The 26,202-nt window shown below is 39.0% G+C and overlaps 1 protein-coding gene across 1 annotated transcript in view; it reads left to right on the forward strand.

Annotated features, from left to right (window-relative positions):
• Window positions 1–26,202, forward strand: part of LOC114455466 (inactive phospholipase C-like protein 1) — a 103,239-nt gene that overhangs the window by 72,602 nt on the left and 4,435 nt on the right. The window contains 10 exon segments of the mRNA XM_028436724.1: window positions 11,964–12,038; window positions 14,654–14,941; window positions 19,065–19,346; window positions 20,631–21,022; window positions 22,001–22,583; window positions 22,585–23,112; window positions 23,267–23,443; window positions 24,205–24,564; window positions 25,636–25,839; window positions 26,100–26,175. Coding sequence (XP_028292525.1) covers window positions 11,964–12,038; window positions 14,654–14,941; window positions 19,065–19,346; window positions 20,631–21,022; window positions 22,001–22,583; window positions 22,585–23,112; window positions 23,267–23,443; window positions 24,205–24,564; window positions 25,636–25,839; window positions 26,100–26,175 — 2,965 coding nt within the window.

Consider the following 26,202-nt stretch of genomic DNA (forward strand, 5'->3'; position numbering starts at 1 on the left):
ATGTTTTGTAGCTGATCTGCCACTCGGGCTGCAAATACACAGTCACAGCTGTGTGTTGCTGGTTTCTATCACCCCCTAACACACCTTCCACTTACATAAATCTAGTACCGATCTGATCTGAGATCTAGCTAATGATCCCTCGGCACATCTGAAGTGGATTATTCCAGTAGATTACCGATCTGGCACCTCACTGAGTCCCAGCCTCTAATCTAGGATGGCCACTGAGTATCACAACAACACTCAGGAGCTGATGTGTGGTCAGTATCAATGTAATCTGATTACAGCTCTGATATCCACCTGATAAACCAGTGAGAGTCCAGTCTAAAGCTATACTTCAACAGCTCTGAGATGAAGGAAAACACCAGTTAGAAATGTCACCGCCGAAAAACTAGTAAAAACAAAAAATCAAACAAAAACAAAATGTAAAAAAAAAAACACCATTGAGCTGATGGAATGGTGGGCAAATAACCTCGACCAAACTCTGCAAGGTAACCAAACTGAAGACTGGACTCTTTGAAATGAGTTGGTTCATCTATTCAAGTAGAGAACATGAAACTTTACCTTCTGATTAATTTGTACTTCACCACATTGGTGTTGTAGTATCTTCTACAGTTACGAGGGGCTTGTTTCTAAAGAATCATTTCATCACACAATGGCCACGTTTACATGGGAGCTTTAGTTCCTCTTTAAAGCAGAATAAAAGATAATTCCTCTTTAACCTGACCTTGTAAACAGTTCATTCCTAATGCTAATTTAATTCCAAATTAAACTTAAATCCGAATTAAGTGGCTGGTTTATTCTTATTTTTAATTAGGTAATTCCTCTTTCTTGTAAACAAACTTGGTTAATTCCGCTTTAAGTTCATTTTGATCGTTTTGCGCCTGCACGACTTGCGGAGATGACGTGCTGGTGACGACATAACCCAAGTTGGTGGCAGCCCGGACTCCAGCCGAAACTATTTAATAAGAGCCTTAAAAGACATGGATATAATGAAAAGAGTGGATGGACGGAGGCATAAATATGCAGACTTTCACACGGACAGACACAGACTTATTAGACACACACAGACCTTGGTAAACGGAACAGGCTGGCACTAGGACCCGGAGGCAGAGTAAATGCGTCCCTGTACTGCTTGTACAGGCTGTAATATCATATTTATGATTTTATCTGTTGTTAGAGCTACTATATTTACCAGGGAGCAACTATTTATTCCTGGTATTTGTTTTCCAGAGTATTACTGGGCTTTTTACTGGTGATTAGTTCCTATTTCCCTTCCGCTCCGCGGTCCAAACTGAAACCGTGTGTTAATGTCGAGCTGCTTCTTCAAAACTACAATCAAAATTTGTTTGTTTTTCCTGATAGACGTGATACGTCATATTCACCCTCTGTCCAATCAGAGCCTTCCCAACCCCCAGACCTAAAGCGGAATTAACTAAAGCCGAATAAACTGGTTTTCCATGTAAACCATCAGTTCCGGAATTACTATTTTTATGTAAACACGAAGCAGAACACTTTAATTCCGAATGATTTAATTCGGAATAACTAATTCCGAATTAAAAACATCATGTAACCGTGGCCACTGACTGTCTGTTTCTGTTATTGTTCCTCTGCTTTGTCTCTCAACCTGGTTATCCTTTTATCTCTGAGAGTCACTTTGTTCATTTTACTTTGTCAGTATGTTTTTTCTTGTTTTATCCCATCACAACCTTTTTTTTTTTTTAAATCTCAGTTTTTATCTCTCTGCATCTGGTCCAGCATTGGCTTTGATTTTTTTTTATTGTTTGTTCTTTGATACAGAGTTTTCTGCTTCCTTTCCTTCAGTGAATGATTTCCTCAGAGGTAGTGGGAAAAGCAAAGTAAATTAAATCACAGTGCAACTGGAAACATGCACAGCTGTTATAAGCTGTTAACCAGACCAAATTTATATTAGAAATCTTGGCTGAGTGCAGTCTCAAAACTTGGCAAAGCACCAGTAAAATTTAAGTTTTAACTTGGACCCAAAAATTAGACAAATCCCCAAAAAGACAAGTCTGATATAAGCTTTGACTTCTAGACTAAACACAGGTCAGATATTAGTTGTAGACCAAGCTAAATGACTCAAAACCAGCAAGAGACCAGACTAAACACTAGTAAAAGCCAGGATTTACCTTGGACTCCAAAAAAGGAAAGATAAAATCAATGTTTATCTTTATTATAATTAGATTAACTTTGAGCCAAAAACTAGGCTAAACCTAGTCCAAACATTACTCGTAAACCAGGCACCTGAAACCTGCAAAAAATTACATTTAACCCTAGTAACGCAACTCAACTCTATTTATATAGCACAAATTACAACAAAGTCATCTCAGTGCGCTTTACAAAATATAAAGTCCATAGTAAGAAAAAGAACCCAACATGAACAAGCATTTAGCGACAGTGGGAAGAAAAATCTCCTGCAGAACCAGGTTCAGAGGTGGCAGCCATCCGCTTCGACTGGTTGGGTTTAAGTGAACAGAAGGGCAAACAGGATAAGATAGAAAAATAGTCCCAGATTAGTTGAGCCATGAACCATCGATCAGGAACCACCAGCTCCAACATCAAGACACCTGAAACAGAAAAGAGAGCCCTCGGAGTGTATCATGATACACTCGTTCCTAGTGGTTAGGTTAATATTAATATTAAATGGTTTGCGGCCTCCACCATGCTATGAAATGCTACCACTGCAGACGAGGTTTCGTCTTGTACTGGCCACACGTAGTGATCTCAGCAATCACTACAGAGGGCACCTTGTTCGCTTTAAATTATCGCAATTATACGGTGTACGCTTTAGTAAATAAGTAGGTTTTGAATGTAATTGTGTCTCGCAGTGGTCTGAGGTGCTGACCATTGCGTGTAATGGTCTGTTTGTGACCAAAACAACAAGACCAAGTCTGTTTTAGGTTATTGCTATTATACGGTATACGCTTTAGCAAAAAGGTAGGTTTTGAGATTAGCCTCAAAGGTGGAGAGAGTTGCAGCCTACTAAGACTGAGAGCTGGTTCCAAAGGCGAGGAGCCTGGTAGCTGAATGCTCTGCCTCCTGGACACTTTAGGAACTTCAAGAAGACCAGCAGACTGAGAGCGGAGTGTTCTGCCTGGACTATAGGGCTGTAACAGGTATCTAAGATACACAGGATCTTGATCACAATAATCTAATCTAGATGTAACAAATGCATGGATTAGAAACCAGGTTAAACTCCCACTAAAAACTATTCAGAAGACAGACAAAAGTCAGCTTTTACACTCTTTAGATCACTCTAAAACACATTTAAAACAAAATAGGCTATAAACAGTCCAGCTATAACTCACAACCAGTCTAATTCTAGTCCAGAATGACTCAAAGAACTTCAAAAAAATTACAACTTTGACCTAACTTGGACCTAAAACTACAAAAAGCCGAAAAGACAAGCGAGATGTCAGCTTTCAAGTTCTTTATATGAAGAATGAAAAATAAGCCAAACCCAGAATACTTTTCAGTTGTAAACCAGACTAAATCTAATCTTAAAAACAAGTAATTCAAAAAAGTTTGATATTTGCTTGTACCTTCTTTGTATCTACCCCAAAAAGTAGGCTAAACTAGAGGCCAGACAGTAGGTGAAAACCAGGTTAGATGTAGTCCTGAAACCAGGTGGAACGTAAGATAAAAACTGAGGCGACATTTTGAGAAGGTAGGTACCAGGTTTTAGATACCCTAAAAGCCAGAAAAATATCAGGCTAAATGCATGTTCTGTAAAAACTAGTTGGAAACCATGCAGAAAGCAGTCAAACCAACTGTTTGTTGCTTCCTCCCCTTCAGTGAGTGATTTAAATTATTGTTAAAGGAAGCAGACAACTAAAACAAACTTTAGCTAGCTTAAAGCCAGCCTGGATTATGACTGGTCGATTCCCTTTTTAGGCCAAACGCTGCATTAGGGGCTTTCACTGCGTTTCCTGGATGGCAGAAACACGCACACACAGAACGTACACTGGATTAGAAAGGACCGCCTTGCACGTTCGAGGGTCTAGCCTGCCTAACCACCAACTGACCTGCTTTCTTTAAGCTGCTAGGCTAACTGAGCCGCTAACATAAACCTTCAGCATACTGTTAGCTGAACGAAAACAAGCTGAGTCAAAGAGAAAAAACGTGTGGAAAACTAGATGCATAGATAGATACTGTAGATTCATAGATAGATAGACAGATACTTTAATAGATACGGATGGATGGATACAGATGATAGATAGATAGATAGATTGATAGATAGATAGATGGATTGATAGATACGGATTGATGGATAAATAGATACGGATGGATGGACAGATAGATAGATACGGATGGATGGATAGATAAATAGATACGGATGGATTGATAGATAAATAGATACGGATGGATTGATAGATAGATAGATAGATACTTGGATTGATACGGATGGATAGATAGATAGATAGATAGATAGATGGGTGGATAGATAGATACGGATGGATGGATGGATAGATAGATAGATACTTCACAACTGCAGAAGACAGGTATTGTCCAAATTTAAAAATTGCAGCTAGAAATCAAATCTATTTAGGAAACTAGAAAATGTAGTAATGTTACTATTGTTGAAAGAGAACTTGTCTATTTGGTAAATTTCAGAATTAAACTTCTAAAAAAAATTTTTTGTTCAACCTTCACATCATTGTCACTCGTGCACATCAAAAAACAGTCTCTGATTTATTTCAACAAGTAGCAAATGCTTTGCTACATCCATACCAATGAATATGTACAATTATCTGCTTTTTCCTTCATTATTACGGTAATTGTGTGATGCGTTGTTAACACATCATGTTGATCAAAATGTATTATTTCTAAGTCTTTACATGCAAAATGATTGAATGGGTTGTCATAATATGCCATGCATAGTTCTATAAATCAACCAAAACACAACGCTACTATATCTGACAATAGAAGGATATTGAATTGGATGGGCTTATATAATCCAGAGAGGAGAAGAGGAAGGAGAGTGAGGCTACGTGGTAGAGGAGTTAGACGTACAACAAAGGAGGAGACAGAAGAGGATGAGGACTTATATGCATGGTCCTGATGAGATCAGAGCTACACAGGTGGAGCACGTTCTCAATCATTGGGCAACAATGGCTGAGGCTGGTCGAAGAACGCAGACAAATGTTGAGAGCACAGCTGTGACCTCAATCATTCAGACTTTCCATTGACGACACACAACAACCCTGCATGGACAGTTCACCCCACAGAGATGATTATCATTACATGTTCACAATTCTACTTGAGTTTTTTCCCTTTGTGCTATGCAGTGTGTGTGATTTTAGACTGGCATGAATGGTCAGTCATGTTATTGTTTATTATATATTATATATTATTTCATGTTGAATCTAGAGTATGTAGATCTGCCAAGAGCTAGTCAATTAAAAGCATGGTCATTTTTCAGTCTGCTTTTCCTTCCCAAAAATATTGTCCCACCCCCAATAGATACAGATAGATAGATAGATAGATAGATAGATAGATAGATAGATATATGGATCGACAGATAGATAGATGGATGGATAGATTTATTTTATCTTATTGTTTTGCACGTCACAAATGTGGCTATTTTTTAACAATTAATCTTTTGTGTGTACAGTGTTCTATGTCACACTTGCTTTGGCAATGTAAATAAAGCTGTTTTAAATTGAAATGAATAGATAGCTATATACTTAAATACAGATAGATTAACAATATAGATACATATATATATATATATATATATATATATATATATATATATATACTGTATATTCATATAGATGGATAGATAAACAATATAGATATGTATAAATATAATTTAATATCGATGGAAGATAAACAATATAGATATAAATTAATATTGATAAATAGATGGATAGATACATGCAGTACTTACTGTCAAGTCAATCAAACTTTATTTATTTAATACCTTTCATACAAATTCAATTGTAGTCCAAAGTGTTTTACAGAATTTTTTACTAAAGTGATTTATAGATATATACTAAAGAGATACTTGGTTAGATTAAAAACAAGAATGAAAATAGTTATTTTAATTCCCCCGTCATTTTGTGCATTTTTGATTATAATTAATGAAACAATTTCAAAAGAACGTGATGATACTTATTCTATATTTAGGAATATTTTAAAACCAGTTTTAATCACTCATTAATAATTTAGAAAATCTAAATAGATATTGATTCACCTACAGTATCTGTATGTATTATATCAAACCTTTAATTACTACCTAAAGTTACATTATATTGATATTGTTTTTGCATTGCTTTAGTGTCGTTAATGTAGTTATGTTTTAATGAAACAATGAAAAAGTCCAACATGTCCACATGAACAAGTATCAGTGACAATGTGGAGGAAAAAAAGAGGAATAAAACTTCCAGCAGAAACAAACTCAGAGGTGGCAGAGAAAAGCTCCCAGCCTGGGTCAGCCTGTGGGAACACTGGGAGCAATGGAAATATTGGCAATGGAAATCAATCCGTGTTTGTGCAGTGAGTGTGAAAAGAGGAGGTCAGAGGTAATCACGGCTGTGTTTGTCCTTCTCCATTGTTATAAAACAAAGAAAACAGGCAATGCAGTGCGAAGATATCAAACCATCACACCTGCAAATTACTCTCAATTATTTATTATATCAGCCAATAGAGAGTGGTTTTATTATCCTGAATGTTATGACCTATACAGTCTGCACTAGTGCTGTATAAAGTACTGAAAAGCCATTCTTGAATGAAAGTAAAAGTATGTTGAAATGAGAACATACCCATCACATGAATGCCCTTTAAATGATCGGTTTAAATCGGAATAATGATGATAATAATAATGATAATTAACCATGTTACTAATTGATGTCAGAATTGTCTTTTTATCAACTTTTAGCCTCAAACTTGTAATATTGCTTTACGTACATGTGTGTGTCGCCATTTTAGAGGTTTAAGCCAACCTTGTTTCAAAGGCAGTTCAACATAGACTATGATTTTACGTTGCACAATTTCACTTGTTTTCCTCGGTGGAACCGAATCATTTCACTGAATTCTTGGGAATGTGGTACATGCTATTTGGCACGGAGACGTTTCATTGGCCCGGACGTAGTTCATCAGAACTTGTTTACTTTTTTTTTTTTTTTTGAACTTGTTTACAAATAAAATGCCTTATATTCAGATCAGATAGGTCTTAAATGTGCTTTAGTCTCGTCACCACGAGAATTTCTGGTGAGCACGGACTGAAAGCTCTTCTCATCCCATCCCATTCATTTAGATCACGTGACGCAATAAGTCTGCTGCCTCCTCGCTAACTTGACCTTTGGAAAATGACAATTTTCTCAGAAGGCCTAATTTCATGGCATTAGACGGTGAAGGATCTGATAAAAGCACTTTGGCGTTTGGTTTGCTCACAGGTTCCAGTCAGTTTTGATTTCTGGGTTATTCTCCACTGATATTAAATGTTGTGAGATTTGTGTTACAATAAATATCATTTGGGCTCAAACAACTATTTTCATTTTTCCTTATTGTACATTATTAACTGACATCAATGCCTTTAATTGTAAAATAATATATTTTCCCTTTGGTCTGTATTTCTATCGTAAGTTTGGTCTTAAATTTTCTTTAAGGTGGTTTTAAAAAGTCTTAAATATAACTTCTTGAAGGTGAATTTTTAAATTCTGATATTGAGCTTATTTAATGTAAATGCAGATCAGTTTTTATCTGAAATAATCAAGTGAATTCCATATAGCAAAGAAAAGTAAAAGATTTAAATTGTAATATTTAATAAATACAATGTAAAAATGTTACCTTTAAATACTTTTTGTATTCTCAACATGGAAAACACACTGAATATAACAATTCAATTCACTCAGAATTTTAAACGCAGCACTGTGCTGCATACATCCCTTCATGACCCACTTTAAAGATCTGGATGAAAAACATTTGACATGTCTAATTTTAAAGCTGCTGGAGACAATATTTTTTTTATCAGATACGGACTGCATAGATCAGTAGCAATCAATGATAATTTGCTTTAAAAAAAGGTTGAAATTGCTGTTCCTTTGTTTTGATCTCCACTGTAAAAAAAATGTCTCTTTTCGACATTGTCAGAAACTTTCACACTTTGCATTGTGGGATGTGGAGTCCCAACCCAGCCTCACTCAAAAGCGTAAATGTGCAATGCTAGACATCCTACGCACACGCCTCTCAGAGCATAGAAATATGAGTCATTTGCCCAGTGTTTTCTATGGAGCCATACGTCTGTCAGCTCCGTTTCAGAAAGGAAAACATAGCAAACATTTGTGAAAATATTACTGGACTTTTGCTCAGTATTTAAAACCATACTGATTATGTGAATTATTTATTTCATATTATCATTATTATTATTTATATTAATTTACCAGCGAGCCCATTTCAGACTCTATTCAAAACTTTAAAATTGTATTAAAAGTGCTCGGATTGGGCCAAGCGTGGTATCACCTGAAAAGTCTGGTCCTCCCGAGTCCGAATATGTGCTTAGTTTTCAGATAGAGCCTGAAATGGGCCCGCTGAAGGCTCCGGAAGGTCGGTGTTTTCCTACAGGCTAACCTCTGTTAATCCGCCTTGAACACAGAGTATTTTATTTTGAAAAGAATCCCCCTATTTCTATAGTATTGTGGCTTTTACTGTTGTGTTGTCACTTTTGTTGGTGTGTTGTGTTGTTGGCCCTTCTGGGCCACCGTACAAATAGTATCCAAATAAACTGGGGACCGACTATCGACTGCGAGGATGGTGTGAAGAACAATAGATGTTACAACTTTCTATGATTTGATACTTTTGCAAAAACTATTACAGCTTTTTTGAGGGCAGTAAAAAATGTTATTTTGCACGTTATAATACTGCTAGCCACTAACAGCAGCTCTCAAGACACACGGAAGTTGATCACAAGAAACGAAGCGTACCACTAGGTTCATTACACCACCTATGGTTCCTTTAATCACTTATGATGTGCATGTTTTACGAAACATCATAAATACATATATTCATGTATTAATAACGTTTTAATTCACTAGTTCATCAGTAATGTGACTTATTGCTGCTTTTTTGTCCAGGAGTTAAAGTCCATCTGTGTACCATCTGTGTGGTGAGATTAAAACATGAAGTGCTCATCATAGTTTCCCGTAAATATCCAAATATCCCACAAGATTTCATTTTAAAACCGATAAATGCTGCTTATCTGGTTTTTGGATTTTTTGTATTTCTGTTTTGGTTTTAAGTCGGGATTCATTGAAATGAAAATTTGAGGCCGAAGCCGAATAAAATATAAATGCTTGGCTGAATCCCGAATGCGGTTGTTAAGTTTTTCACAATTTTTTTTAATAGTGCATAAATAGCCTAGAATAAATTTTTAGACATGTTTTTTTTTAAAGAAAGTAAATGTTTATTGAATATTATGACATTTATTAAATATTCCAGCAGCCTTTGCTTTTCATTAAAAGCACAACAAAGTTTTTCATTTATATTAGCTCTTCAAATAAAACAAAACATGCATCCAAAAAAAGCGAAAGTGCATTAAAGGGGAGGTATGATACAAAAATCACATTATAATGGTTTTGATACAGTGATATACATTCCTTTAGCCTCATTCAGAGGGACAGAATTGAAAAAGTTCTGTTTCCTCCCTCTCTTGTTATTCCACATTATGTAAAAACAAAGTCAGCTCCAAACGGGCAAGTTGGATTTTGCCCACGTTGGCAGGTGACATCACCTAACACGCCTCCTAGAATGTGAGCTCCTCCCTCTCCAACTATCCAACAGCTAAAACAACACTGCTGTTAGTATATAAATGATTCTTTATTGCCATATATGTAAATACAAACTGTACTACTGGATGCCCAAACTGCACTACTTTTTCTGCTGCCGATCGTGGTGGGAGTCACTGCTTGGAGCCACGGACCCATTGTTTACACCCATCAGCTGTTAGCACTCCATGCTAATGCTACACCAGCCTATGTAGCGAGATCCGGTGTAGTGTACGAGGAAACGATGGGGATGTTTATGGATTTGTGACTCAGCACTAACAACGGAGTCGGTTGTGGAAATGGACGGTTTCCAACTTTTATGCGGAGAGCGGTAAGGAGACAGTCTGGCTGTGTTTGTGTGTGGAAAGGAGGAGTTGCTGCTGGTTCTGCAGCAACGCTCACGCACTTTTCCAACTCAAAATCACTGCACGTTGTTTGATTGCGTCATTGCGTCACACGCTACTATTCGGCCTTACTTTTAGCTCACAAAACTGAAGGCCGAATGTTGTTTTTTTTTTGCAATATTCAGCCGAATATTCAGTGCATCCCTAATTTTAAGTCGGTAAAACAAAATAACCACACTGTTTATTTGTTATTCTGATTTGTTTTTAAAACCAAAGAACAAAGGATACACGGATTATTAAAGCACCTGATTTTTTATTACCTAAGATTGATCTTTAAACAGTCAGTGGCTGTAAAAGCGCTGCTCGTTGGTGTTTTTTCCTGAAGCACATGTTGAGAGTTTGTCTCTTTGCTGCTGAGGTGAGGGATGTGTGTGATGGTGATGTGAGATGCTTTGCTGTGTGGGTGTTTTTTATCACCTGCCCTCCATCATTGCTCCATTCCCACATCCAAGGCTGTTGGTTTGAGAGCGTAATTACACCTCCAGTCCGACTGTGTGAGCCAGCAGCCACAAAGCCCTGCTGTCACTGCAGATTGTCTCCGTTAAAGCTTAAAATCACACTCTGTGCACATGGCGTTAATGAGAGTCCAATCAATCGCTCAGTAGCCCAACAGCAAACAAGCAAACAATCAGAAATCACCAACAAAGGCAATGTTAGGGTTGCATGTTTGAACAGCTTTTGTGTTAATATTTCACCTATTGTCTCAACACACACACGCACACACACACGCGCGCACTTGTTCCTATTGCTAAAATAATAACTAATGCCACTTTCCTTTTAATTATATCATTATGTTCAATTTCCTTTTAAAATGCCGTATTAAAGCTGTGTTTAAAAAAAAAAGTCTTTTTGACTTCTTTTTCCTTTTGTAGATCTTTATTGAGTGTTTTAAAGCATCACTAAATGACTTCTTTAATAATGATGACATGGTTTCATGAGAGTGCGTCTGCAGCTTAAGCCAAGCCTGCTGCTTAAACCTGGTCAGGAGCAGGTTTGACCCACGGACTCTGTTACTATGGTAACTAAGGTGTTTTCTCGTTGATGAAACCGCCGTTCCAGTTAGAGCCTGGTTTAATGGAGCAGGACTCTCAGATTAAACCTGGACTTAACCCTGAGCTGGGTTTAATGAAATACCCTCCAGCAACATGCAACAAAAGGACAACAAAAGACACACTAAATGAGAGAAAAACAGACAAGATCATTACAAACAACACAAAGATAACGAAAAACATACAAAACAACATAAGAAACAACTAAACAACACCAAAAACACACACACGAAGAGAATATTTTAAATAATACCAACAACTCACAAAAACAACAACAAAAACACACAAAATGAGAGAAAAATATACTGAATAATAAAAAGAACAGACAAACAACAAAATACACAAACACACAAAATGATGATATAAGTTATTTCGATGAGAACATGAACTTAAAATACAAGGGACTGTCTTGGTCCCACAACAGGAGCGAGATGACTGTGGAAATAATCAAAAGCTGTGGAAATAAATCTATTCAGGAGACACTAAATACTGTTTCATTCCATTTATTTACAAAATGAGATTATTTAAGATATGTTTTATCATTTATTCATTACATCATTATGCTCTATAGTTGTTTTTTCATATTATTCTCAGCAAAATGTAACAGCCGGACATAAAGGGGTACTTTCATGAGTAAAAAGTAAGAGAGAGGTTCTAGAGCCAAAATGTGTGAGAACCACTGCTTTATGGAGTTGTGTATTTAATGTCTACTCTTTGTTTTCCAGGATCCTTCGATGCACAAGCTAGGAGGAGGCAGGAAGAAGACGGTTTCCTTCAGCAGCATGCCATCAGAGAAGAAGGTAGGATGAGTTCTCACCTCTGACTAAAGCAGAGTTCACAGTGTTCCTGTCTGATAAAAAGCCTTTGTGGGGTTTATGAACTGTTGTCCTGGTCACTTTATTTATAGAAGACAAAATAAACTGGACTTGTTTGAAGTTTAGCTTCAAAGCTTCAGTTTGATATATATATGTTTGATACAGTACCAAACTGATACAATTTATCATTAATTCACACTGTATTAAGATGATGGATAAGTATGTAGTAAAATATAGATATAGATAGAGAGGTCAATAGATAGATGGATAGGTCTATAGATAGATAGATAGATATGTCTATAGATAGATAGATAGATATGTCTATAGATAGATTGGTAGGTCTATAGATAGATAAGTATATAGATACATTGGTAGGTCTATAGATAGAAATGTAGATAGATAGATAGATGGATAGATAGATCGGTAGGTCTGTAGATAGATGAATAGGTATATAGATAGATAGATAGATGGATAGGTCGGTAGATAGATGGATAGGTCTGTAGATAGATGGATAGGTGTGTAGATAGATGGATAGGTCGGTAGATAGATGGATTGGTCTGTAGATGGATATATAGATGGATAGGTCTGTAGATAGATAGATGGATAGGTGTGTAGATAGATAGATAGATTGGTCTGTAGATAGATAGATGATTGGTCTGTAGATAGATAGATGGATCGGTCTGTAGATAGATGGATAGGTCTATAGACAGATGGATAGGTCAATAGATAGATGGATAGGTCTGTAGATAGATAGATGATTGGTCTGTAGATAGATAGATGGATAGGTCTGTCGATAGATAGATGGATAGGTCTGTAGATAGATGGATAGGTCTATAGACAGATGGATAGGTCAATAGATAGATGGATAGGTCTGTAGATAGATTGATGGATAGATAGATGGATAGGTCTATAGATAGATGGATAGGTCTATAGATAGATGGATAGGTCTGTAGATAGATGGATAGGTCTCTAGATAGATGGATAGATAGATGGATTGATGGATAGATGGATAGATGATAGATAGATAGAGAGAGAGAGAGAGAGAGAGAGAGAGAGAGAGAGAGAGAGATAGATGGATAGGTCTGTAGATAGATAGATGGATAGGTCTGTAGATAGATAGATGGATAGGTCTGTAGATAGATGGATAGAGAGGTCTATAGATAGATAGATAGATGGTTCCGCTGGAGATTTCTTCCCACTGTCACTAAATGCTTGTTCATGTGGATCTTGTTGGGTTCTTTCTTCTTTTTTACTATGGACTTTATATTTTGTTCAATGCTTTGAGATTACTTTGTTGTATTTTGCACTAAATAAATAAAGTTGAATTGAATTGCATTTAATTGAATAGATGGATAGATCTATAGATAGATTGGTAGGTCTGTAGATAGATGGATAGGTCTATAGATAGATTGATAGGCCTGTAGATAGATGGATATGTCTATAGATAGATAGGTCTGTAGATAGATGGATTGGTCTGTAGATAGATGGATAGGTCTGTAGCTAGATGGATAGGTCTATAGATAGATAGCTAGATAGGTCTATAGATAGATAGATAGCTCGAGAGATAGGTCAATAGATATATAGATAGATAGGTCTATAGATAGATAAATGATAGATAGATGGATTGGTCTATAGATAGATGGATAGCTAGAGAGGTCTATAGATAGATGGATAGATAGAGAGGTCGATAGATAGATAGGTCGATAGATAGATGGATAGATAGATATATAGAGAGGTCTATAGATAGATAGATAGATAGATAGATAGATAGGTCGATAGATAGATAGATAGATAGACAGACAGATAGATAGATAGACAGACAGACACATAGGTAGATAGACAGACAGATAGGTCTGTAGATAGACAGATAGATGGATAGGTCTGTAGATAGATAGATAGATAGATAGATGGATAGGTCTGTAGATAGATAGATAGATAGATGGATAGGTCTATAGATGGATAGGTCTATAGATAGATAGGTCTATAGATGGATAGGTCTGTAGATAGATAGGTCTATAGATAGATAGATAGATAGATAGATAGATAGATAGATAGGAGGGGCTTGGCTGACCTCTCACGATTAAATCTTGGGCATTTCTTGGTCTGGGTTCATCATAAACATGGAGGGCAGGCTTCTTCCCTATCAGATCTGGTAGCTGCATCCATGTGGGGGTTTAAACGGCGCTGGGCTAGTCTTTCCCTAAATAAGTCTGAAGGCAGCCTAAGGCACATGGACAGGGAAGTACAAAAGAAAAAAAAAGGGCGAAAAGAGAAAATAGATAAATAAAAAATAAATAAACAAAAGATTAGGAAACAAGGAGCAGCTGGATCCCACGATCCCCCAACCCCGGTGCAATTAGGTTCTGGATGGGCCCCTATGTTTGTCTGGGCACCGGGTTACACACACACATACATTTGTAAATATCCACTCCTCATCTACTGTCTCATTGAACTGTACTATGTCTGTGTATCATTTATATTGTTTTTGTTTTTGTCATGACTTATTGTTTGTTGCAACATTTAATATATATATATATATTTTTTTAGATACAATAAATGCTATAACCATAAAAAACCGTAATAAACTGTGTGCGCTACAGGTGAGCAGTGCTGCCGACTGCCTGGCCTTCATGCAGGGAGGCTGTGAGCTGAAGAAGATCCGCCCCAGCTCAAGACTTTACTGTCGCTTCTACACTCTGGACCAGGACCTGAGCTGCTTACACTGGGAACCATCTAAGAAGGATGGGGAGCGAGCACGGCTGGATGTGTCCACCATCAGAGAGGTCCGCACGGGCAAGAGCACAGAGACGTTCCTCCATAACGGACCTCTGTGTGAACAGCTGGCTGAGGAGGCTTCATTCTCCATTATCCATGGGGACGACTACCAGGTACACACACACACAACGTGTTCACAGAGAGACACACAAAGCAAATGTACACACTGATTGTGTCATAACTAACAGTCAGTGTGTATCTATTAGTTTCCTAATAAATGTGATGATTCATGTCTTCATTATTTAATTGAGTTATTTTGTATTTAAAGGGGCAGTATTATGAAAAAATCACATTGCTGTTTTGCTACAGTGATATACATTCCTTTAGTCTCATTCAGAGGGCCTAAGTTGAAAAGTTCTGTTTCCTTCCTCTCGTTATTTCACATTTTGTAAAAAGTTAAATCCAAATGGGCGAGTTGGATTTTTCTCGCGTTGTGATGTCACAACACAGAAACTCCTCCTCCTGACAGTCCTGCCTCCTTCTACCTTATAAGAATGTGAGCTCCTCCCTCTCAAAATACCTCCCAGGTAAAACAAACACTGTGGTTTAATATAGAATATACATTATACTTTGTTGTCATATGTGTAAAGCTACATACACAAAATGCGTTCTGTACATTTAACTCCTCCCTGAGGAGCAGTGGGCAGCCACGGTGTAGCACCCAGGGAGCAGTTAGGGTTAATATAAGGGACTGATCAACATCCCACAGTGATGGACCAGGGAGATTAGAAACAATGAGCCTACCATTACAAGCCTCCTCCCTTAACCAATAGTCCCTGTATCCACAGATACTATATTTACGTTCAATATATAGATAATCCAGTATATAGAGAATCATATAGATAATCCGAAGGGCAGCATGAGCTCTCATGGTTCCACTTTTAGTAGCCGTTATATTGCATTGTATCGCATTTGACATGATCTGACGTTTCTGTGACCCAATGTGACACAGCGGTTGGACAAAACAAATGATTATCACCTTAACTCATTGACTGCCAAAGACGTCTAAAGACGGTCAATTGTGTTTTTCGGCTGGGGTTGCTAGGAGACCGTGTGACGAAACTCTCTTGTGAATATCAAGCTTGTACCATGATATAGTGACCAACTGGCGACATGTAGGTGGCAGCAGCGGATGAGAGATCACCCGTGATGGGCAGAGCTCAGAGGGAGAGGAAAACAGTTTACAAGACAGAAAATGGTGCTATGAGAGTTGATGCTGAAGTTCACAGCAGCTCACAGCAGCGCACACTCGACCAGAGCATGTGTGGAACTAAGTGAACTATTGAGTGTCGCGATGGTGAGAGAAAACAATAAAAAAAAACGGGGCAATTGGTGACACTGGGCATGTCTGGGAGGAGGAGGAAGTTGCGTGTGTGGAGAATGATGAGGAGAGAGACTTGGAGGAAGGCCAAAATACAGTAAGCAAACCATTCACTTCTGACCCAGATAGCAAAATATGTTGCTTTTGTAGTTTTATCGAAGGAAACCAATGTTGAGGTGTCACTAACACACAAAAAATTGCTTCAATGTCACTGACAGGTTTTTTTTCGGTTTTTTGTCACAAACTTGCGATTTGTGTGAAACTTGCCTCTCTTCAACTGCTGATTATGGAAGAATGAAACAAGCTAAAACAAACACAACAAAAACAAAGTTCTTATGAAAGTAGAGATTTCAATCTTTCAGAATCTGGTTTCAGCTTTCAGATCGTCATCTGAAACGCTTGGCAATATGGGGTTGGCTGCTCTGAAAATGGCTGGCAGTGAATGAGTTAAATGCACTATTCTTGTGGTTAGGAGATGTGACGATGACAAGAGAGCAACTTGGCAGCTTAACACCCCGGTGAGTGTTTGAAACAGCTGACTGACTCCGCTGCTCCTGCTGCTGCACACACACCCTGGAGCAGTGTTTGTCTGACTCAAAATCACAATAGCCGCTTAATTAGCCATGTGCTTTACTGTAATGTGCAGTTTTTAAAATGAGGTAAGATATCCTTTATTCATGTTTTTTTGGCTGAAAACAATAACAAGTGTGTGGATAGCAAAAGAAAATCACTATGGCGATCACCCTCTCAGTGTCTACAGACACGCCCACTCATGCATATGCATGAAGGCCCCAAAACAGCCTGTTTTTAGAAGCGCCATGAAAGTGACTTTTCAGAGGGTTAAAACTCCAGAAAACAGGTGAGTTTGGGAAAATAAACCTCAAATACTATGTTGTTGGGGTTCTTAGAACAAATTGAGATAGCATCATACTGGATCTTTAAATATATATTTCTTCCAGTTTCATATCTTTTTTTAAAAAATTTCCTATTATTATTATTATTATTATTATTATTATTATTATTATTATTATTATTATTATTATTATTATTATTATTATTATTGTTGTTGTTTTTATTAATGGTAGCTCTGTTACAGATATAGAGGTTACACTTTTGTTTTTTTAAATCCTGAGAATAATCAAGTCTGACTGATTTCAAACTGCACTTTAGCCTCAATAACGTCTTTTAAGTTTAACTAAATAAAGGTAAGAATGCGCCTGTGTTTGTCTTGGCTGCTGCCCGCTCCCCTGCCAATCCTTATAGAGATGGTGCTGTTGATCAGATGGTCTGTGGTAGTGTCGAGGCTGCTCCTGGCTTCTCAAAAGACACTTTTAAAGAAAACCAGACTAAACCTCTACTATTACATTTCACCTTTTAATAGAGCTTCCAATTAAAATTAACTACAGGAATACTTTAAGGTTGTGAATGGTGTTACTTTGAAAGTATCACTGTCTACTCTGGCAGAGCATCCTTCAGTTGACCAAAGTCTGGTGGTTCTTCCTGGACATCAAACTACTGGATCTTTCAAAAAGCAGCAAATTTATTGTAGTGTTATACTCATTTAGAGTTAAACTTATCACTTTGTTTTCACACAGACAGCTAAAAACTAATGAGTTGAGTGAGACACTTCTGTCAGTAACCAGTCACAGGATGTTTAGTTAGTGTGAGTACCGTAGTTGGTCTTTAGATGAAGAAAAGTTGGTCTTTTCATAATACCATTAGTAAACAAGGTTGTCTACAATAGTTCAGTGAAAAATAGTGCTTCAGGACAAGTTAAAGGGTCTGTGTTTTTAATGAGATATATAAATGTCATGATTGGAGACCTTTTTAAGTTATTCTCTAGTTCTATTCTCTACTTTGTTTGTGTGTTACATAACATAAACAAATCGTAAAAAAATATTATTGTTACATGCTTAAAATAAAAATTTAAAAAAATCAGATCACTTTTAAAGTGTGCTGTTTAATATTTAATTTTTTTCTGATGCTGTTCAACACTTATTTTAAGATTCTGTACTAAACTTCAGGTCCAGGCATTATTTTATGAGTTAATCATTATCAGCAGGAAACCTGATGTCGACATGTATCATATATTGTGCTAATATTAGTGCTAATAACATCACCACGTAATATAGGCAGAGGTGTAAAAAGTACTGATGTACCCTACTCAAGTAGATGTACTCAAGTACCAGTACAAGTAAGTCATACATAATATACTCAAGTACAAGTAAAAAGTAGCTCAATTAAATAGTACTCAAAGTAAAAGTTACTAGTTACTTTCAGCCCTCCATGTTTATACTTGGTAATAAATCTTGCCACTGTTTCCTTGCATACAGTAAACATCTCATGTATAAACTTAAAAAGGAAGAGACCAAATCTTGCACAACTGGAACCTATTTTATTTTCTACAAAGGCATCTGTAGAAAATAAAAGGTTAGTCAAAATTTGTATTTATTTTTTATTTTTTAATAAAATAACACCAATCAATTAAATTCAAAATAAAAACAATTCTCAGGCTTTAAGTATAGCTAAATTATCTCTAAAATTTAGAAAATAACCTGCATTCAATGCTGTTTTGGTGTCATGCATTACGTTTAATCTGATTGGTCGGCATTTGATTGTTGTCTGGTCATTTAATTTTTGTAGTTTCACAATGTCCGTTGATCATTTTAAAACAAAAAAATATAATTTACTCAGTAACGTTTGGGTGTAGAAATGTAACGAATTACTTTACTTCTTTTAAAATGCACTTAAGTACAAGTCAAAGTACTGATTTAGAAATATAAAAAGTTCAAGTACCCTAAAAAGCAACTCAATTACAGTAACGTGAGTACCCTTTCTTGTAATCCATTACTTTCACCTCTGAATATAGGGCTGATGTTTTGAATATTATAACACAGCCTTCTCCCTGCTCTCAGTCCTTAGACCTGGTGGCGCTGTCGGCAGATGTGGCTAACATCTGGGTGACGGGGCTGCGCTACCTGCTCGCTCACCCGTCGTTGCTCGGTGGAGGTGGAGGAGGAGGAGGACTGAGTGAAGGAGGAGGGCTGACCATGGAGGGCAGTGTGGGCAGCAGGATGAGGAGCGAGTGGCTGACGGAGGAGTTCTCTAAGGTGGACGAGGACGGATACGGCATTGTGACAGAGAACGTGGCCGTCAGCACCATCTGTAAACTGTGTCCAGGCATCAAGGAGGGCAAAGTAAGGAGCAAACATTTCAGTATGAGGTTTCTGTTCAGCAGTGTCTTAAACCTGTTTCTAAACTGCTCCTTTGAATGAAATAAATATCACTGAATTAACTAAATAAGTAACTTCAATGACTGAACCTAGACAAAAACTTTGCTCAAAGTATCTTTTATCAACAAATCCCTAAATTAGCAACATATGCTTATCCTAACATTGTCTGAAAATGTTTGCACATTGCATTGTGGGATGTGGTGTCCTGTAGAATAGAGTTGTTTGTACTTCATTTTTTCTCATGTTTGCCCCCAAAAAAAACTCTGCCAAAGTGACTTGCCAACACATGTCTTGTGTTTTCAAAAACTGAAAGTTGTGGCAAAACAATGCTGGATGTTTATTTTAGGGATTAAACAGAACGATCTGAATCTGGCCAACATTGAATGTCTCACGGAGTGAGGTGATATCAACAAACTAAAACAAATATGGAGTCAGGGTGATCACTGTCCTCTTTGTATGGAGAACAAACACAAAGAATCAGAAAGAATTAAGTAAAAACACAATGCATCTTTCATTGGACTCCACATCCCACAATGCAATGCACAAAACTTTTCAGACAATGTCAACGGGAGAGTGTTTGCAGTGGAGATGAAAACAAACTTCCGAGCAGAATTTTCAACCTTTTACATCTTTTTTTGAGCAAATTGTATTCAATGTATTCATCTCTGAGACCAACAGTTTTCATCTGACAAAAAAAAATGTGTCTCCACCGACTTAAACTTAAACCATCTTGTGTCCAGACTATAAGTCGCACCTGTATATCAGTCGCCTGACACAACATGTATGATTTTCTTGTATAAATTGACAGTTAAGTTGTTCTTGGCTATTATCTATATTCTCCAATGTTAGGCTGCTTTGATTTGTCTTGGTTTGCATTCAAACTGAGCATTTCAAAGCTTTAAACTAACCCAGAACCCAGTCAGTATGAGTGTATTTTATTATTGTTTTACAGAAGGAAAAATCTATAAAACAGTGCCAACATTGAGTCACTTACCTTCATGTTCTGTTTGTGTTTCTGTTCGGCCGAACTGGTTCAGCCACTGCTGCCTTCCACTCGTTAAATGTGTTAAAATGTTTTCTATGAACATCATCAAAAGTAGAGACTTATAATATGGAAACTATAGAACCTTTTAATTGTGCAGAATCAGAACTCTGCAGCATTGGGCCCAGACATAAACCCACCTGCCACTGAAAATGTGTCTGCGGATCATGTGCTCGGCTTCAAGGTCTTTTTTGTTACTTGTCCAGGTTCGTCTGCGTTTTAAGGAAGTTCAGCGCAGTAAGGAGAAGCTGACGTCCCATGTGACACTGGAGGAGTTTAGGGAGGCCTTCTGCGTGCTCTGCACCCGGCCGGATGTCTACTTTTTGCTGGTGCAGCTCTCCAAAGACCATGAGTGCCTTGACGCCCAGGACCTGCGTCTCTTCCTGGAGACGGAGCAGGGCCTGCCTCTGGCCACTGCCGACGGCTGCCTGGAGCTGCTACGGCGCTTCGAGCCGTCGGCCGCAGGCCGAGAGCGAGGAATGCTGGGCCTGGACGGCTTCACCAGATACCTGCAGTCCAACGAGTGCTCGCTGATGGATCCTGAACATCAGGGAGTGTGTCAGGACATGAACCAGCCGCTGTCGCACTACTACATCAGGTTAGAGTTCCCACTTACTACACCGGGTCAGAGAGGTCCATGGTACTTCACCAGTTCACAGAGATCCAAAGTACTACCAGGTCAGAGAGGTCTATAGTACTACACCAGGTATGAGAGATCCATAGGACTACACTAGGTCAAAGAGATCCATAGTACTATCAGATTACAAAAATCCATAGGACTACACCAGGTCTTGAGAGATCCATAGTACTGCACCAGATCAGAGTGATCCATACTACTATCACGTCACAGAGATCCATTGGACTACACCATGTGAGTCAGGGAGTTACACCTTATTACTCAAGTCAGTCAAACAACTCAACACTACTACATCATGTCGGATAGCTCCACACTACTTTGCCAGATCGACCAAGGAGGTCCAGCTTACTACATTATTCAGTCCGAGAGCCTCTACACAACTACAACAGGTTTCTGCTCAAAAGTTTTTGTTGTCTACACCATAAACAAATGAGTTGCAGACAATTGGCTATGTGCCTTGAACTTCAGAAAAGTCTCATTCATTGCAATGTGGGGTTTTGAGTCCCGTTGAAGAAGGCGAAGACTGCGCTAAAGCGGAAAAGTTTATTTAACAAGTGTTCTTACTTAATTCTCACTGTGATTTCTTGTGTTTCTTCATCATAGAAGATGACAGTGATTTGCTTGATCTTGTATTTGGTCATTTTTGTTCAACATGGTTACCGTAATATGTGATCACTTCAATTTCTGCGATATTGCAGTGTTTTCGTGAAAGCCACAATATCAACATCGACCATTGTTTTGTCAACAACTTTCAGTCCGTGAAAACATCAGAAATGTCACTTTGATCAAGTTTTTTGGTTCACACTTGCATCAGGAGAGGATGAGAACAACTTTTGGATGCCATACAGATACTGCTTTAAAAAAGCTTTAAAGTTCAGTGGTTTTCTGATTTTACTAAAATTCCTTTTGAATGATTAGTGTTTCTCTTTCCTCTCTTAGTACTTCGTATCGCTCCTACCTGCTGGATGATCAGGTCCATGGCCGGGCCGACCTGGGCGGATTGGTCCGGGCACTGCAGGCCGGTTGTCGGTGTTTGGAACTGGGAGTCACCGATGGTCCGGAGGGCGAGCCCCTGTTGGGAGTGGACTACTGTCCGGATGTTTCCCGACACAACCACCACCACCACCATCACAACACATCCCATGGTCCAGTCAGCTTTAAATCTGCTCTGGAGACGATCAACAAGTTGGCCTTTCTGACCTCACAGTGCCCTCTGCTAGTCTACCTTTGTCAGCGCTGCTCCCCCGCCCAGCAACGCACCATGGCCAAGATCCTGAAGGAGGTGTTGGGCTCTCGGCTATACACGTTCGGCCTCGGGGGCCGAACACCGACGCTGCCCTCCCCTGAGCAGCTGAAGGGTCGAATCCTCATCGTTGGGAAGAAGCTTCCTCCAGACCAAGATGGCTCCGAAGGAGAGGTATCAGAGGAGGATGAGGAGATTGGGGGTGGGGGCCCCCTGGCTGGGAGGAGGATGACCATTCCTGGGGAGGAGGAGCTGGGCGTTGTTCTGGTAGTGCCCCCACCCCCCCCAACCGAGGAGGCTTTGTCTGCACAAAGAGCTTTCCGACCTGGTGGCCATCGCTCGCACTGCCAGCCGCAGCTTTTATGCTCAAAGAGCAAGCTGCCGGCCTGGTCCTCCCCCATCCCCTCCCACCACCCCGACTTCCCCAGGGACCCCCAACCCCCCTGAGCTGCCTTACTGGACACTATGTTCGCTGGGTGAGGGTGAGGCTGGCCGGCTGAGCAACGAGAATCCCGAGGACTTGGTGGCGTTCACCAAACGCACGCTGACCCGTGTGCGACCCAGCTCGGTGCGACTGGACTCCAGCAACCCAAACCCTCAGGGGTACTGGAAGGGAGGGGTCCAGCTGGTGGCCCTGAACCATCAGACTCCTGGGGCCATGCTGGACCTTCACCGGGGTCGCTTCATGCAGAATGGCGGGTGTGGTTACGTCCTGCGACCCACCGTGATGAGAGATGAGGTGTCGTATTTCAGTGCTCACACTCAAGGCTGTGTACCAGGAGTCCCGCCACAAATGCTACGCATCAAGGTCCTAAAGTCCACACAGTTCATATACCAACACTCAAAGTCTGTCACCCAAATATTGAAATATTAGTGTTATTTGTTTCCCCACTCCATCTCAGTGACTTTAGTCATGCATAATGCAGTACAAATGCAAGTCAATGTTTGTGCGCCCCCTGCAGGTCATCAGTGCTCACAACCTGCCCAAACCTCAGGGTTCAGGAGCAAAAGGAGAGGTCATCGATCCCTATGTAGTCCTGGAGCTTCACGGCGTTCCAGCAGACTGCGCAGAGCAGCGAACACGAACCGCTGCACAGAACCAGGATGACCCTCTGTTTGACGAGACCTTTGAGTTTCAGGTGAGGCTGGAAGATCTCCTTCCAGCTTTCAATAGGTTTCTTACAGGATTTTGTGAATTTGCTGGAGATTGTGGCAGGTTCACTCAGGGTCTACAAATGAAAAGGAAGCGGGAAGATGTTTTTCCTCTGTGAATCTTTGCGTTCCATGTATTGCAGACTGTAAATGTGTTCTACTGAGACCGCAAAGGAACTAAATACCACTGACAAGTTGAATATGTTTTGGTTACCTTAGTCTGCCGTATGCTGGCAAAGCAGGGTCAAAGGGGTGCATTTAAAAAAATTAGACATTAGCCGTCATTACATTCAGAAGTTACCATAACAATCATGCACATTTACCTTTCGTGTGTTTCTGTAAGATTGGCTGAACTAAACTCTAACGACTAATGCAAGATCTAAAGTCCAATCTAAAATCTAAAGTCAAATTTAAAACTAATCTAAAATCTAACGTCCAATCTTGAGATCTGACGGCCGATCTAAAATCTCAAGTCTAATCTAAGGACTAAGGCAAAATCTAAGATCTAACAGCAGATCTAAGATCTAATGACTGATCTAAGATCTAAAGTCCAATCTAAGATCTAACGCTAATCTTAAAATCTAACAGCAATCTAAGATTTAAAGTCTGATCTAAGATCTAATCACTGATCTAAGATCTAATCACTGATCTAAGATCTAATCACTGATCTATGATCTAAAGTCTAATCTAAGGACTAATCTGAGATCAAACATCTAATCTAAAATCTAATGGCTTTTGTTGTGTTCAGGTCAACATGCCTGAGCTGGCTCTGCTCCGCTTCGTGGTTTTGGACGACGACTACATCGGAGACGACTTCATCGGTCAGTACAGCGTGGCCTTTGAGTGCCTTCAGCCTGGTTACCGTAACGTGCCCCTGCTGGGCCTGGCGGGAGATCCCTTACCCCACGCCGGCCTGCTGGTGCACGTGACCGTCACAAACCGCAGAGGAGGTGGGAAGGCTCAGCGTCGCGGCCTGTCAGTGCGGAGGGTACGGAGAGGGAGGGACTACGTCTCTCTGAGGAACACCAGCATCAAAGCTGTGGACGAGGCCTTTAAACAGGCCAGTGGTCCAATCAGAGAGGCTGCAGACCTGCGGGAGGACGCCCAGGTGAGACAGGAAGTGCAGTCTCTTCATTCATGTGAATAAACCACTTTAATGCAAAGAATACAATTTCAGTACTCTACAAAAAAGTGATTGTCTGATTTGAGGGTCACATGATTAACATTCAGGTCAGCATTTACAGTAATGACAAATCTGTGCATTAATACAAGAAAGAACATAGGGTTTTGTGTGTTTTTACTTTACTTGTATGTTTTTAACTTTTGTTTGTGTTTTTTTTGTAATGTGTTATTGAAGTAAGGGTGTAAGAAAAAATCGATTCGTCGACATATCGCAGTAATTCACCGCACGATTATCACATCGATCCAAAAAATGTCCAAATCGTTTTTTTTTTAATCATGTTTTTAATGGAAAAAAATATTTGATTGTGCCAACATATGCGTTGTACATAAACGTCCGGTCACTAGGTGTCAGTGAACCACATCAGACCTTGTTAAACTACCTCACCCCTCAATGCTTTTTAGATTGGAAGTTGATTGGACTTTATTTTCATAAAAAATACTGGACACTTTTATAGATGTTTGTGGTAACTTTATTTTAAGAAAATAAGAACTTAGAATCTGGTGTAGAAGCAAAAGTTAAACTTTTTTGAAAACGTAATGACAGTTTGATGAACATACCACTTGTTTTTTATATTAGTTACCATTTACTTGTTCTCGCAAGTTTTTAATTTGTACTTGTAAAGGTGAAATTTGTAATTATTGATATCGCAATCTATCTCGATATATATTGTATTGTTTAGTATCGGGATATATTATATCGTGACAGCAAATCGTGAATTGGATTGTCAGATTCATGGCAATGCACACCCTATACTAGAGTCATTTTTGTTCCCATTTTGTATATTTTTCTCTCATTTTGCATGTTTTTTTTGTTGTTTCATGTGCTTTTTTTTTGTATTTTTAAGTAAATGTGTGCATTCACTTTGGGGCTGCCAGTTGCACATATCTGCAGTACTGTATCTAAAAGACTATTCAGCACAAAATGACTGTTTTTATCCAGTGTTCTTATCCCACACCTAAAAAGATGATATTCCATGTGTTGTGTTTGAACTTTCAGAGCACCATAGCCAGCTTCAAGGAGCAGTGTGGGCTCCCCCCTGTGGCCACACTGAAGCAGTGCATCCAGAGCCTGGCCCCCCGCCTGCAGAGTCCTGAGGGGACCATGGGGGCCTCATTGGTGCTGAAGGACGGGTACCCCTGTCTGCAGCCCCAGGCCGGCCTATCAGAGACCACCAGGAAGCTGCTGTCAGCCTATGACACGGTCAGTAAACACACAGAAGCTCGTCTGTGTATTCATGTTATATTGTTAGAATAATAAACCGAACTAACAAAATAAATATATTAGACATTTTTTATTGACTAGAAAATGGGGGTAGATATTGTTTCTTTTCCCAGCTCTTGGTTTTAGAATCGAAAAATGATTGGTTTTTGTATTAGTTTAAAAAGAATTGTATTGTTGCAACACTAGTGTAGATTTATTTTACATAAATCAAGCAAACAGTATATTATTCCTCTTTTCAGATGATGGCAGCACAGAAACAGTTGATTGAGAATGCAGACGGTGTGCAGGAGAAGATCGCTCAGGTGCAGCGAGAAGGTAGAATTAGCACAAATGTATTACTTT

Source organism: Gouania willdenowi, chromosome 21 (assembly GCF_900634775.1).
Source record: "Gouania willdenowi chromosome 21, fGouWil2.1, whole genome shotgun sequence".
NCBI lineage: Eukaryota > Metazoa > Chordata > Actinopteri > Blenniiformes > Gobiesocidae > Gouania > Gouania willdenowi.